We start from the raw sequence: 16,341 nt of genomic DNA on the forward strand, positions 1-16,341 counted from the left end.
CAAAGCTCACGCTGATGTTGGCTTCGTTCTGTAGTTATTATCTGAACTATTCTGACATTGGACTGTCGTCCTCACGTCCTCGGAACATGAGGTTATATTGTCATCAAGGGCTTATATAGGAAGGGAGAGGAGGGCATGTTTGAAAAGTTTTATAGCTAATGTCCCTTCACAGGGGCGGGCCCCTGATTGAGCAGAGCCCTACCTTATGAAAACCCAAATCTCACATTTTAGAAGCTAAAATCAATTTCATATTCAAACATTTAAATTGAAAAAAATGGAACAATTCCATGTGAATCCGATAACTCTGATGTATAGACTTTCCACTGTAGAGTTTGTCATCTTATCATTGATGAGAATGTCTCAGATGACAACCACTATTCAACCGAACTGACATCATATTCATTAAGTACCACCGCACATGTTAAATTGGTCGGATTACCAGGATATTGTTCATTTCCCTCCACCTTCTGATGTTCCCAGAATCTCTATGTTAACCAAGGGTTTTGCAAATGTAACATCAGTAGGGTAGAGAGAGGAAAAATGGGGGAGGAGGTATTTATGACTGTCATGACACTGTTGAGTGTAGGGGGCAGTATTCTGATGTTTGGATGAAAAACGTACCTAAATTAAACTGCCTATTTCTCAGGTCCAGAAGCTAGAATATGCATATATTTGTCAGATTAGGATAGAAAACACTCTAAAGTTTCCAAAACTGTCAAAATATTGTCTGTGAGTATAACAGAACTGATATTGCTGGCGAAAACCTGAGGAAAATCCAACTAGGAAGTTCCTCTTATTTTGAAAGCTCCCTTTTCCATTGCATGCCTTCCCTCCATTTAAAGGGATTATTAACCAGATTCATTTTCCTATGGCTTCCATGTGGTCTGAACATACTTTAGACATAGTTTCAGGCCTTTATTCTGAAAAATGAGTGAGAAAGATCCCTTCGCGTCAGTTGATGGCTGGGTGCCAGCAGCGTTTTGCATGCACCAACAGAGTGGAGTAGACATTTTCTCTCTCACTCCGATTGAAAAAGCTAAGGTCCGGTTTAAATATTATCGATTATATATGGTAAAAACAACCTGAGGATTGATTATAAAAAAACTTTGACATGTTTCTACGAACTTTACGGATACTATTTGGAATTGTCGTCTGCCCCGTGGTGACCGCTGGAGCCTGTGGATTTCTGAACATAACACGGCAACCAAATGGAGGTCTTTTGGATATAAAAATTATCTTTATGGAACAAAAGTAACATTTATTGTGTAACTGGGAGTCTCGTGATCTGAAGATCATCAAAGGTAAGTGATTCATTTTATTGCTTTTCTGACTTTCGTGACCAATCTACTTTGCTGCTAGCTGTTTGCAATGTTTTGACTGCTGACAGAGATGCCCTTACAAAAACGCTTGGTATGCTTTTGCCGAAAAGCTTTTTTGAAATCTGATACGCCAGGTGGAGTAACAACCAGCTAAACTGTGTTTTGAACTTGTGATTTCATGAAAATTAAATATTTTTAGTAATTTAATTTGAATTTGGCGCTCTGTAATTCAGCGGATGTTGACGAAAATGATCCCACTAACGGGATGGGTGCATCAAGAATTAAGCAGCTTGGAAAATTCCAGAAACTGATGTCATGGCTTTAAAAGCTTCTGATAGGCTAATTGACATAATTTGAGTCAATTGGAGGTATACCTGTGGATGCATTTCAAGGCCTACCTTCAAACTCAGTGCCTCTTTGCTTGACATCGTGGGAAAATCAAAAGAAATCAGCCAAGAGCTCAGAAAAATAATTAGACATCCACAAGTCTGGTTCATCCTTGGGAGCAATTTCCAAATGCCGGAAGTTACCACGCTCATTTGTACAAACAATAGTATGCAAGTATAAACACCATGGGACCACGCAGCTGTCAAACCACTCAGGAAGGAGACACGTTCTGTGTCCTAGAGATGAACGTACTTTGGTGCGAAAAGTGCAAATCAATCCCAGAACAACAGCAACGGACCTTGTGAAGTTGCTGAAGAAATAAGTACAAAAGTATCTATATCCACAGTAAAACGAGTCCTATATCGACCGCTCAGCAAGGAAGAAGTGACTGCTCCAAAACCGCCATAAAAAAGCCAGACTACGGTTTGCACCTGCACATGGGGACAAAGATTGAGCTTTATGGAGAAATATCCTCTGGTCTGATGAAACAAAAATAGAACTGTTTGGCCATAATCACCATTGTTATGTTTGGAGGAAAAAGAGGGAGGCTTGCAAGCTGAAGAACACCATCCCTACCTTGAAGCACGGGGGTAGCAGCATCATGTTATGGGGGTGCTTTGATGCAGGAAGGACTGGTGCACTTCACAAAATAGATGGCATACTGAGGGAGGACAATTATGGGGCTATATTGACACAACATCTCAACACATCAGTTATAGTTATATAGTTATAGCTTGGTTGCAAATGGGACTTCCAAATGGACAATGACCCCAAGCATACTTCCAAAGTTGTTGCAAAATTGCTTAAGGACAACAAAGTCAAGGTATTGGAGTGGCCATCACAAAGCCCCGACCTCAATCCTATAGAATATTTGTGGGCAGAACTGACAAAGTGTGTGAGAGCAAGGAGGCCTATACACTTGACTCAGTTACACCAGCTCTGTCAGAAGGAATGGGCCAAAATTCACCCAACTTATTGTGGGATGCTTGTGGAAGGCTACCCGAAACGTTTGACCCAAGTTAAAGGCAATGCTACCAAATACTAATTGAGTGTATGTAAACTTCTGACCCACTGGGAATGTGATGAAATAAATAAAAGCTGAAATTTCACATTTCTTAAAATAAAGTGGTGATCCTAACTGATATATATATATATATATATATATATATATATATATATATATATATATATATATATATATATATATATATATATATATATACATACATATATACATATATATACAGTTTATATACAAGATTGTGTTCCACACCCACCTCCAAACTACTATAGTGGGAATGGTTCAAGTTAGGATGGGACACCAGTAGACTTCCCATTGGAATGCAGCCCAGCATCCATCACCTGTTGTTTACCAAGCGTGTGACAAATGCAATTTGATTGATTGATTGATTAAGATAGAGAGGGAGAGTGAATGTAGTGAATATTCAGGGAGGAACTCCCGCTATTGAGCTGTGTGTGTCATGCGTTTTGTCTTGGGATGGGAGTTGTCTGATGTGCTAAGCCCCAGCCTGTCGGCCCCATCGACTCGCTGCTGCGAAGGAGAGCCCACAGAGAGGATGCACAACTGCATGCTCCTCCCATCCATTACCTTCTAGCCGCATGCTAACGCTATTGCGTCTCTCTAACTATATTAGGTATGCACAGACCATCTGGCCCATTCATTCAAAGGGGCTCATTGATGAAAGTGTGTGTGTGTGTGTGTGTGTGTGTGTGTGTGTGTGTGTGTGTGTGTGTGTGTGTGTGTGTGTGTGTGTGTGTGTGTGTGTGTGTGTGTGTGTGTGTGTGTGTGTGTTTGTGTGCTACAAATACTGTCTCAGTAAGAGGCCTATAACACAGATCCAAAAGCTTATGTTTCTTTATAAATTAATGGAACGCAACGGCAGTAATGAATTCGGAAAGGTCTCTGTGAACCAATCACAACCTTCATCTTCTGTGACATTGGAGCCAATAGGTGGACTTGTTGAATAGCTGAATCTATCATGCATTTTTTTTTTAATCGAGCATGTTGCATGGTAAATAAGCAATTACTACTACTTCTACTTCTGTTGGGTAAAATGATCCGTCTTGCAACGAGGGGTAGGAAAACAGGAAGCAGTCCTTTTGTTTTGCGTGCGATTGCTGTGGAGCGGTGGTGTGGCGGATCCCGTGTGATCTCTATTGGCATGTGCGCTCTCAGTGCTGACAAGGGCCCCTCACGTTGGCCCTTTCACTGTCCCCTTATCTCCTTCAGGCTTCTGTTGGTTGCTGTAGTGGCAGAGCATTATAATTTCATTATAAAACCGGGATAAAAAACACACAGCCCACTGATAGAAATCTGTAGATTAGGAAAAGCAGCACAATAAATTATGCAAAGTGTTTGAAAACACATACAGCTATAATTAGGTGGCATTTGATTTTAAACGAGCTGACAGCGAGGACTTATTCATCTCTTTAACCCCCTAAAACTGCCATTAGCATAGGGTGAAATGAGCTGTTTGAAATGGTAAGAGCGCGTCGTGTGATCAGATTGGACTAAGCCCTCCTTCCCAACTTGAAAGGCCGGTGTTTTGCCGGGAGATCAGGCTCCCGGGGTGGAATGTGTTCCAGCGGCAGGTGAGATCAATGTCCTCGAGGGGTAATCGCTTCACACCAGCCCTGACACAAAGACGAAGCCCAACCACGGGACTATTAACTAATAACGTCATTATGGCGACCACAGCAGCCCCTCCACATCTCTATATGGCTGCTTGTTGTGGAAGGAAGGAGGATCTGTTCAGTGACTCAACACAGTCACCAGATTGAGGTGGAAAGTACTCTATTACTCCCGACCTACCATGACACCGTTAGATTATTTGTATTGATTACTGCATTGTCGGGAAAGAGCATTAATTCAGCATCATGTGATGCAAAAATGCATCATTACAAGGATGATTTCTGTATTTCTTCCCAAGTTACATATCTAGAAAACTTGAGTGCTGACAAGCGGAACGTTTTGGGACTTTTGTCAACAATGGACTAACGAAGCAAATGCCGGTATATCGTTTTAGGGTGGAATTGTCCTTTAAGTATAGCCTGCAATTGATATAGTATGTTATGGAAAGGATTTTCCAGGGGGTTGAATAAAGTTTTGAGGTATCAATGTCTCACTTGTTTAAAGCAGGGCCCTGTGTCAGTCAACTCTCTCAAGTCTCTTGTGCATCGCCGTGTTTAAGACTTCATATATGCACAACTAACAAAGAGGATGTGCTGAATAAATGATAGCCTATTTCCTGGTAGAATATCTAGGTGAAATCAGGAGAAATATATATTTTTGTTCTTTTCCCTGTTCAGCAGGGAGTGGGGAAGCTAAAGTTGGTGTCTGTTTATCACCAGCATCTTTGTTCATTAATTCATGGGCCTATATTTTATGCATTTGGAGGGTTATGGAGGGCCTGCTGGGGTAGGGGCTGGGGTCTGTCTGTGTTGCTGCTTCTTGGGGCTGGTCTGCCTGTGTGTAGTGGAGCAGGGCCACGGGGGTAAAATAAGAGCTGTCATCCCCCCTCTCTCTGCGCTCTGCCCTGGCCTGTCGAGGAAGACAGATTGCCTGTGCCGAGCTGTTTGATCCCGGGGACCTGGAGGCTTGCCTCAGCCCTTAGCAGGTGTCTGCAGCTTCTGCTCCACACTGAGACTTCTACAGGGAGAGAGGGAGGGAGGGAGGGTTCAGCCTCTCAGAGATACACACATTAAAACATTAAAACACATTGTTCTGCATGCAGACATCGACTCTGCTCCTCACAGAGACTGGTGCTCCGTTAGAATACGGCACACTAGTTTGGCTGGGATTGGTATGGGAAGTGGGTCTTATTCCGACCACACTAATTGTTGGTTGGTGCCACATGCGACTGCCTGCAGCGTGAGAGACAGACAGGTCCTGTGAGGGGCTGTTAGAGGAAAATAGGTTTCAAGTTTTTTATTGTCACATGCACAAGTACAGGGAAATGCCTTTCTTACTTGCTCTTTCCCAACAATGCAGTAATCAATATCAGTATTACTATACAAAATGTGTGTGTGTGTGTTTTTTGTGTGTAAAATATGAATGTGTGTGCGTTTTATGTGTGTGTGAGAAAATGACGTGTGTGTGTGTGTGTGTGTGTGTGTGTGTGTGTGTGTGTGTGTGTGTGTGTGTGTGTGTGTGTGTGTGTGTGTGTGTGTGTGTGTGTGTGTGTGTGTTGGAGTGTCAGTGTGTATGAGTGTGCATAGTGACTAAAATCAATCTAAAATCAAATAGGGTCTGTGCAGATTGTCCGTGTAGCCATTTTGTTAGCTACAGTATTTAGCAGTCTTATGACTTGTGGGATAGAAGCTGTTCGGGAGGCTGTTGGTGTCAGACTTGTTGCTCCGGTACAACTTTCCGTGCGGAAGCAGAGAGAGCAGTCTATGGCTTAGGTGACTGGAGTCTTTAGCTATTTTCCAGTGCCTTCCTTCCACACAGCCTGATATTGAGGTCCTGGATGGCAGGGAGCTCGTCCCCAGTGATGTACTGGGCTGTCCGCACCACCCTCTGTAGCGCCATGCGATCAATGGCGGCGCAGTTGCCATACCAAGCAGTGATGCAGCCAGTCAGAATTCTCTCAATGGTGCAGCAGTAGAACCTTTTGAGGTTCATGCCAAATTCTTTCAACCGTCCTGAGGGGTACGAGGCGTTAGCATGACTTATTCACGACTGTTTGCGTGCGTGTGGACCATTTTAAGTCCACTGAAGAACTTGCAGCTCTAGACCCGGTCCATTTCAACCCCCCTAATGTGGATGGGGACGTGCTTGCCCCCCGTTTCCTGTAGTCTACGACCAGCTCCTTGGTTTTACTGACATTGAGGGAGTGGTTGTCTGTCCTGTCGAGAGTTGCAGTGCGGGGTCATGATTTAGCTCAAGAGGTCCGGGGCCTTCTCTCTGAGAGTCCCAACCTTCCAGGGATCTATTTTAGTGAGGGGTGCCACAGCTAGCCATATAAGCACCGCCAGGCTAACCAGTGCTGAACAAAGGCCTGAGTCAAGCACTGGGAGGAGAAGAGCTGCCGTGCTGCTCTCACTAACACTGGGAGAGTGTTAGTTCTCTCCCAGAGAAGGCATCACTCCTTCTGGGTAGTGGGAGATGATGCAGTCCATACCAATGGCAGCAATCAGTTCCTGAAGTACCGACATAATTGATATAGCTAACTGTGGAATAACTTTCCTTGCTGCAGTAAAAACAAATACACCGTCAGGAGGCAAACATATTAATATGGAAATGGCCCCATTAATTTAGAGCATGGATTTGATTATTCATTAATTAAGCCAGTGCAAATTTGCACAATCTAAGTGACTTGAGAATGTTGAAGACCCTAAATGGGGTTATGAATGCCTACGTGAAATGAATGCCTACGTGAAATGAACGTCTGTGAACATTGGTCAATCTATAAGGTGACGATTTTCAATTGAAAATCATAGTCACTTAGATCTTACTGCAGGAAACTCTTCAAGCCAAGCCTTGCCACCAAACTCTCTCAAAGAGGTTCGTGTCGCAGACCTAAACTTTACTGCGGTGTTCAGTCACAACGTTATATCTCTATCACCCCTCACTCCCTCCTCCCTGTCTTCCTCTGTAGTGCAGGGAAGGCATTCGTGTGTAAGTGGGTGTGTGGATGTATTGGTGTAGGGGTGTGTGTCTGTGTGTGTGTGTGTGTGTGTGTGTGTGTGTGTGTGTGTGTGTGTGTGTGTGTGTGTGTGTGTGTGTGGGTGTGTGCGTGTGCGTGTGTGTGTGTGCGTGTATGTATGCGCGCGTGCGTGCGTGCGTGCGTGCATTTAGGGGATGTATAGCCAGGGGGTTTATATCTGGAGAGGGTTCTTTGGTCCTCAGATGTGAGGGTCTCATCACTGCTGGGATTGAGGGTTTAAGTCCGTGGCGTGGGTGTGAAGCAGCCCGCGTTTGTATGTGACGCTGTGTGCGTGTGTGTGTGCATGCATGCATGTGTCGATGTGCGTGTGTGCATCCTATTTCAAAGGGTGCTCACAGATCTGTCGGTGGCCCTTTGGTCAGGTGCTCCATCGCTCGCCTTCGAGCGAGTCAGAGGGCGCATGCTTGATGGGTGACGAGCCCGGCTTTGACGTGACAGGGCAGCAGAGACTCTGTGGCTATAGAGCAGGGCCTTCACGTAGAGTCACTCTGATGACACAGATGGACTGCTGACAGAGGAACACTGCTGTATGGGTAGAGAGACGGTATCACACAGATCATGTATTCATCTCAATGGTTGGACCAGAGACCAGAGGAAGTCTTCTGTATGAACAGAGTAGGTTCTGGGTGTTGTAGTGTGGAAGCTGTGGATATCCATCTCTCTAAAGTGTGCGTGAGGTTTAGATTTTATCTTTAGATTATGTTAAAATGTAGCTACATTTGAGCGGGGCCATGGACATACACATTGTGCTGAAGATATTAGGTGTTCCCTTTTGATAGACTAATGCTGGAGCTGGAGTATAATCGCTTCTGTCAACTCTCTGTCTTGTCAATATTCAAATCCACCGTCCCGTTCCATGCTTGTCAGTTACAATTGTCATCCCGCTCTTAGCCAAGGGAAGTCAGGTATACAAATTGAATTGGAGATGACTCCTCAATGGAAATTGAGTTCAGAGCTGACCTTTGCTCTACATTGTGAACTTGTCAGTTACACTAACTTGGGCCCCTTTGCTACAGGGCGTTTTCCTACCTTTTTCACTCGCTCTCTGTGTTTGTCTGTCTTTCTCTCTTGCACGCGCGCGCGCGCGCCCGCACACACACACACACACACACACACACACACACACAATACACATCGACACATCTCCTATCACTTGGGAAGCACAGCCTTTGTGGTTCACCATGATTCTCATCACAACCGTATTTGGTGTGTTGTGTAGAAGTGCTCAGTGTAAAGTCCAAAAGTGCCCAATCACACGGTACGGGCAGTGTAACGTAAATACAAAAGGGCAAATGCAGGAGCATGAAATGCAGTGCCATATCCTCATCCCATATCGCTGACTACTGCAGCAGGCCTGTGGAGGACCAATGTTTCAGCTCTCCCTCTCTGCTGACACATATCAGCCTGGCATGCACGGAAAGCACTGACCTTTGGAAAGTTGAGCACTTTAAATGTTTAGGTTTGGGTTATGATGGATCCTTGAGGCCCTCAGCATGTGTAAAGGCCCTGATTAGGTCCTTGTCAGACTCATTTAGCCAAAGTGTCTCGCGCCGTGTGGCTCTATGTTTGACAGGCACCCTTTTAAACAAACACTGGTACCTGTCGGGGATTGCGCTGGCACCCAGCGCAGCACGAACACGCCACTCTGAGGAAAACCACTCCGACACTGACAGCTCACACAATTGCCATCACTCCTTCTCTCACTTCCTTTCTCTCTCTCTAGTCTATCTTTCTCCTGCTGGATTGTCCTGGCACTAGAGCACTCGATCTCAGTAGAGAGTTGGTTTTATGTAAAATGCTAATATGGCCTGAGTAAATGTAGATTGCAAGATTCTAACTGAAGGAAGGTACTGGAGGTCATTTACACACTGATAATCCGTGAGAATAGCTTTAATTCCTGATGAGACAAACATTGAGGCGAAGGTTGACTGTCAGAATTAGCTCCATACATCAGAGTGTATCTATCATTGCAGCCAACCGATATTGGCTTAAATATGGTGCCCATACATTCCTATCGAAGTACGTCAGGTTTATTTTTTTTTAAATTCTTAAAAAGAAAAAACATCTCCTGTGACATCAATACAGTAAATATATGAGTCTTAATATGTGTGTCCTATTCCGTATTCAGAGGAACCGCCTAGTCAGCAAGTCCAGTATTAATGCATGAGAAATGAGCCCAGCCTGTAGGAATTAAAGGGTAAGGCTCCCCTTATTAAGATGTAAATTCCAAGGAAACTTCTGAAATGAGGATGCTGTGAAGTTATTGTCAACTTTAGCCTACTTGAAACAGAATTTATAAACAGCATTGGGTTTTTTTCACTCGCTCAAATTAGCAACAGCGATAGAATCACATATTGTCGGTGTGTGTTTGTAAAGCTAAATCACCCTCAGTCCCAGTTAGAATGCATTTCCGTCAGGGTTTAGGACAGTTGGCATTGTGAATGTGAAACTGCACTGTCTGGAGATTGTATAGTGTTCGTAGCATAAGGTAGCTTAGATATATACATGGCAAGTGTTGGTATGTTAGATCTCTCTCTCTCTCTCTCTCTCTCTCTCTCTCTCTCTCTCTCTCTCTCTCTCTCTTCTCTTGTAAATTTGCACTTAACACCTTCCTGCAGAAAGGCTTCTCATTCATCAACTCTGTTTGTCCCAGTGACAAGTGGGGCGCTTCCTGAATATCAATATCAGCTAAGACAATGCGTCGCTTCGCTCAGCCAGTAACCTTCAGCTAAATGTCATTCTGCTTAATCCTATTTGAAAATTAAACATTGAAAAACCTTTAGCGTTTCTTCCTGCCTTCCTCCTCACTCCCTCTATCCCTCCCTCCCTCCTCCCATGGTTCATTTTGCACGTCTGTGACATTTGTAAATATTATGTTTTTCATGTTCCCATTATTTGTTTTGGGGGGGTTTCAAATCATGGCTGACTATAGGATGATAAAGAGATGTGATTGGATTTTTATTGAACTGTGTAGTGTAATAGTCATGAGGTATAGCTGTTGCCCCTCTCTCTCCTACTCCACACCCCATCATTTCTACTATAGTGTCAGTGTGTGGTGGCTTCAGGAAGGTATAGAGTTGTCATAAGGAGAGGCTGTCTTAACTAACCCCCCCTCTCTCCTCTCCACCCCTCATCCTCCCCCTCGTTGGTCTGTCTATCAGGTGACAGTCCACTGGCTCGGTGATAGAGAGAGGGAGAGATGGAGAGGGAGAAGAGACTGAGAAAAAGAGGCCGTGGAGAAGAGAGCAGACATGTGCGAAGGGCCCCATGCATCAAGTGCACATATTTACATAAACAAATCCTCCCCGTATAGACGGTAATTACCACGGTGACAGTGCAGGAGAGGAAGAGAAAGAGGATGTCTGATTCGGCCAGATACACACAATGACTGAGGCAGAAACTCCATCAAAGCGCTCGCATGGAGGAGTCTGCTCTTTTGTATGCATGGAATGCGTCACGTAGTCAAAGCTCTCCCTCTCACACATATACAATACGTCTACCTTCCCCCGTTTGAAGATATGGTGAATATATAGGCGAGGGAGGTGGGGGTGGGAGGGGGGGGGGGGGCAATAAAAGGAGACAGAGATTGCAATGAAAATGCAATCATTTACAGTTCGATAGAGTTCTCTTTAGATAGGACGACATGACTCTACCTTGCGCTCATTCTCGCTCCATATAGATATTAACATTTGATTGACCACAGTCACAGCTCAAAGGGCCGGCTTTCTCTCGAGGGAGAAAAGTAGTGGAAAAAGAGAGAAGAGGGTGAAGAGGGGCAGGGAGAAGAGGGACAGGGAAAGGTAAAGGAGTTAGGCACCTTAAAGGGATAGTTCGGGATTTTGGCAATGAGGCCCTGTATCTACTTCCCTCGAGTCAGATGAAATCGTGGACACCATTTGTATGTATCTCTGTCCAGTACGAAGGAAGTTAGAGGTGGTTTCGCAAAAGACAATGCTAACGCCACAGTAGCTATCAACTTCCTTCAAACTGCACACCCACAGGCATACAAATGGTATCCACGAGTTCATCTGACTCTGGGGAAGTAGAAACAAGGCGCCATTGCCAAAATCCTGATCTATCTGTTTAGGTCTAAAACCAGATCAACACCGATCATACCTGCCCCTTATGAGTTGTCCACTGTGCTGTGCTCGTGTGCTTTCCACCAGTGGGTCAGGAGTTGTATGCTGTGAGATTAGCAGGTGAAGGGAACCGCCAGGGTATGTGCACTCCACATCAATATTTCAACATTGTCAGAGAGAAAGCTTCTGTTTTTCTTCCTCATTTTCCACTGTGTTGATGTTTCCTAGAACCTCTTTTGGGAGCAGTCCTCTCACGCTTGTATGTAAAACATAGAGTTCTATGCACAGGCTGACAGTGAAAGCTCAGAATCTGACATATTGTACACTCTGAAATACCAAGACACGTTCCCATATGAAAACTTCACAGTGTACATCTTTTGGTTTTCATGCCAACGCTGTACATCTGTGAGAGTGCAGTGTGCATGTGTGCATGTGGTGTGGGCATTGGAGTATTCTCCGCTTGATCTCTGTGCTGAACCTGGCAGAATCTGAGGGAGAAGTGTGTGTGTGCGTGTGTATGTGTGTGTGTGTGTGTGTGTATGTCTGTCTCTGTCTTTCTTTGTCAGACAGCTGTGATGTGTGTGTGTGTGTGTTATAGATGACAGAAAACTCTGGTAACTAACTAAGCACTGTGTATATGTCTGTCTGTCTGTCTGTGTGTTCCAGGTGGGAGATGCAGTATGGTGCAGTTCTGGAAGATGAAGAGAAGCCTCTGGTGGAGGAGCTGCAGAAAGCCTACTTCAACCAGAGCCCTGGATCCCAAGGCGCCCCCCCCCCACCTCCAGAGTCACCCAGGCAGCACCAGGATGAACAGCATGCAGCAGCAAACATCATCAATTAAATCTGCTGCACTCTTTCCTCCAAAAGGCCCTTTGTGTTAAACGAGAAACATTGTAACGTCTGTGCAGTACAGCTAAGGGAGAAGCTGTGTGTGTGCGTGCGTGTGTGTGTGCGTGTGCGTGTGCGTGTGCGTGTGTGTGTGTGTGTGTGTGTGTGTGTGTGTGTGTGTGTGTGTGTGTGTGTGTGTGTGTGTGTGTGTGTGTGTGTGTGTGTGTGTGTGTGTGTACGTTACTTTCAAAATGTTATCCGTTACTAGTTACCTGTCCAAAGTTGTAATGAGTAACGCAACTTTTGGATTACCCACTAGGCAGGGTAGCCTAGTGGTTCGAGCGTTGGACTAGTAACCGGAATGTTGCAAGTTCAAACCCCCAAGCTGACAAGGTACAAATCTGTTGTTCTGCCCCTGAACAGGCAGTTAACCCACTGTTCCTAGGCCATCATTGAAAATAAGAATTTGTTCTTAACTGACTTGCCTAGTTTAACAAAGGTAAAATAAAATAAAAAATCTTTTGGATTACTTTCCATGTTGCCCTTTACACTCATACCCGTATAGGGAGTGACAATTGCAGATTTTTAACAAGTGCCTAAATTGGAATGTACAGTAAAATGCAGTAAAATGCTATACATGATTACAGAGCTCTGGATCTGGCACAGTATAGGGTTTGACTGACAGCTGTTCTGAATTTGAGCTTTGCGCATGACAAGAATTTTCCCCCATCCCTCCCAGTAATCGGGCACAATTTGCAACGTTTTTGTTGTCTGAGTGAGCGAAATGCTGTAAATTAAAATGACTCGATGTATTTTGAAAGATGAGACGTTGAGGATTAGAATAAATACCACTTTGATATCATACAAGCACCTCGCATTTCCAAATCACGATCCCCATGTTTGATGTACAGTTAGAATATAACATGGCGTCACACCCCTGGGTTGTTCTGAACAGAATGAGCTTATGTTTGTTTATTGTGAAGGACATATGCCGCGGAAACACGCACCTAAATGCACTCATGACTCATTTTTATGCACACCAAAATTACGATATTTTTCCTCTGAATTACCCCGTGAAAGCCTAACACTGTAACATCGTATTTTATAACGTGAGTGTGAAGGGTTTTAAGAGGCATTAGAAGAAAAAAAGGATCCATCAAATGCGTTTGGTGTGCCATCGTAGTGGCCTCTGACTTGTGGTCAGACTCCCTCAGGTGGATCAAACTTAATCTTGAGCATTTTTTTCTTTCAATGCTGAGTTGAATGTCATTGAGAAAAGAGAAAGGTGTCATTATGTATTTTCTGAATTTAAAAGTAATCCAAGAAGTAATCATGTATTTTTTCAAAAGTATCTGTAATCTGATGTTGCTAACGTTGCTGATTGCAGTTAGTTATAAAAAAGAAAAGAAATGACATGTAACCGATTGCATGTAATCGGTTACTTCCAATCCCTGGGTGTGTGAATACGCGTGTGTGTGTGTGTGTGTGTGTGTGTGTGTGTGTGTGTGTGTGTGTGTGTGTGTGTGTGTGTGTGTGTGTGTGTGTGTGGGCTTGCCTGCGTGTGTGTACTTGCATGAATGATTTCATGTGTACCCAGAGACACACTCTCTTCTCCTTGTTTGTTATCACTGGGATTTCATATTTTTGGTGCACATCCACGGGACAGGTTTCTGGATTGGAGGCAGAGTTTGTTTGCTTGAGAATATGTTTATCCAGGGACTATGTGATCACTGAAGTTGAAGAAGCTTGTGTAAAGGCATTGGTGTCAGCATATTTCTTTCCCAGTTCCCCCCCCAAAAAAGTAACTTCAAATCCCCCAATTTAGAGGGAAAGATGTGTTATGATTACACAATGTCACCAGAATGTGTCCCACCATATAACATCAGTCAGACATTTGTGCGCTCAGAGCATCGTTTGTTATTTGTGATTTGTGATACTTTTTGTTTCCAGGTTTTCTTTATTTTCTTATTCATGAGATGAGACAGAATCTACCAGAATTAAACATGAAAATAATAAATATATTTTCTTCATGATTTCATCACATTACATTGCTATTTATTCCGCTGCACATACATAGCGTGTCAACGAGACAGATATGTTGTTGTTTTTCCTAGTTTCATTCAAATGTGTGATCAGTAGGATACATACAGTATATGAACTACTAGTAGAATACTTATACTAACAACAACAAAACTATTATTTTGCTCCATCTGAAAAACTGTGCTGCTTACATTTAATATAAAATAACGAAAAGCAAATCATTATTTTCATATTGGTGTAGAAATGTATTAAGCCACTGCTCCTGTAAGATTTGAGGGTTTACATAATGGGCTTCTCTCCTCTATTCTCAGGACAGAATGGAAGCTTTGATTTGGTTTTGTCTACACAGGAGGGAATTCCAAAGAAGAGCTTCATTCTAATGTTGAGGATGAGAATATGCTTCTCCAGGAGTTATGAGTCTTTGATATCCCTGAGCAAATGTAAGGACACATAGTTATTCAAACAGTAGACCTATCCCACCTTTGGGATATAATGTTTATTTAGGAGGATTAAAACTGCTTGTACTTTTGAAAACAGTGTTGCAGGGATGTGCTGGTGGTGGGGGGGGGGGGCGCATAGGATGAGAAAATAGAATGTATATCGAATGTGTACACATCTGATTATTCCAATGTGAAACATGGTGGGTGAAACAGCGTGGAGCTGTCCCTTTAAATATTTTTTCCGGGTGGTTGTCTCGGTAACCCGGAAGCTTCCAATTCTGAGATTCCCTTCCTGTTTTTTTTTTGTTGTTGTACATTTTAAGGAAGCAGGGGTGCTGGCTTACTGTTATTTTTTGGGGATATTCGCTTGTAGTGGTGGTATGTGTTTGAAGCTAAATAAATGCATGACTGTGAAATAAAGTAGCGTCCCACTGGCGTTTTACTTCGGCCGTGCACACGTGTGAAACGAATGCTTCTCTCTTGGACGTGCCTTCGCTGGCATGAATGTACTCTCACTCCCTAGCGTTTGGTTGTTGTTTTGTGCATGAATACATCTGGGTTGCCTGTGTCTGTCTTTCGCGTTTTTCGCAAGGCAATGTATGTTGGTACTTCAGCTAGCTAAGGTGGCTAGCTAGTTAACTAAGTTGCACACTTCTGCATGTTAATTGTTTCGCTAGCTAAATAGTCCACATTACCTTGCCACATTAAATTAGGCTATGCAATAACTACACGATAGTCGTTATGAGACCGCACCGTGCAGTGCGGTTACAACAGTGGTGTCAAGAAATGAATATGTAAGGGGAAGTGGTTTGTTCTGCGTGCCTGGCGAACTAACGTTACTCAAGATGGATACCATGCCTTTGCATACCTGTGTGAAATCATTCCTTGTTACTATTATTACAAACGAATGTGCTGCCTTCACTATAATGTACCTCTACAATACAAACAATTTCGTTGTTAAAGTACATTGTAACTAACTACTGTTCTGCAAACAACCAATCATTTTCTATTCCCTTCCATGTAGAGTAACGCAAACCATCAGTGATCCACAAGGAGAAGATCTATGCTTACTCGACCCTTTACTTTTATACTGTTCATTTTGTGGATAACTATGGCCCAGATTCCCGGCCAAGAGAATAAAGAGAAAACTACTGCCCTGAAAGGTGAGCAACTAGGTAACTGGTATTTCCTTCCTTGTGCAGATGAGTGACTGGGGGTTTGTGTATAGTACCCTTAAAATGTTGTATTTTGCATTGCACACCCACAGCTTGAAAGTAATTGATAAACAAGTAAATGTGCGTTCATTGGTGTCCAGGGTATTGTGTGTTATCGGAGTGAATGGAGACTTGTGAAAAGTGTAAGTTGTGGAGGTGGGTTCATCATAACTATCTTCAGCCCGCTCCTGTCTGTCAGCTAGGCCTACTGTTTGCATCAACATTTGTTTGCAGAGGGGACTTTAGTCTATTAGATTAGGAAGGACTTTAGTCTGATCCTGCTAAAGGGAGAAATGTGCTTGCTCTCTTAGGCTGAAGCCTATCGGTTAGAGATGTTCTCCTCT

General features: G+C 43.6%; 2 protein-coding genes across 8 annotated transcripts in view; both read left to right on the forward strand.

The window, feature by feature from the left end:
* Positions 1-13,752, forward strand: part of kiaa0825 (KIAA0825 ortholog) — a 148,719-nt gene extending 134,967 nt beyond the window's left edge. The window contains exon 20 of the mRNA XM_064937848.1: positions 12,142-13,752. Within this exon, the coding sequence (XP_064793920.1) occupies positions 12,142-12,316 (175 nt within the window). The 3' untranslated portion in view covers positions 12,317-13,752. The remainder of the gene's footprint in view (positions 1-12,141) is intronic.
* A 1,299-nt stretch (positions 13,753-15,051) lies between these two features.
* The window catches only part of LOC135514395 (cotranscriptional regulator ARB2A homolog), a 213,543-nt gene continuing 212,253 nt past the window's right edge, over positions 15,052-16,341 (forward strand). For 2 of the 7 annotated variants that reach the window (XM_064937854.1, XM_064937856.1), the window contains exons 1-2: positions 15,054-15,161; positions 15,808-15,958. In XM_064937854.1, the coding sequence (XP_064793926.1) occupies positions 15,847-15,958 (112 nt within the window). In that variant the 5' untranslated portion in view covers positions 15,054-15,161; positions 15,808-15,846. The other 5 variants (XM_064937849.1, XM_064937853.1, XM_064937855.1 and 2 more) reach the window with 5 other exon arrangements.

This window comes from Oncorhynchus masou, chromosome 25, assembly GCF_036934945.1.
Source record: "Oncorhynchus masou masou isolate Uvic2021 chromosome 25, UVic_Omas_1.1, whole genome shotgun sequence".
Lineage (NCBI taxonomy): Eukaryota > Metazoa > Chordata > Actinopteri > Salmoniformes > Salmonidae > Oncorhynchus > Oncorhynchus masou.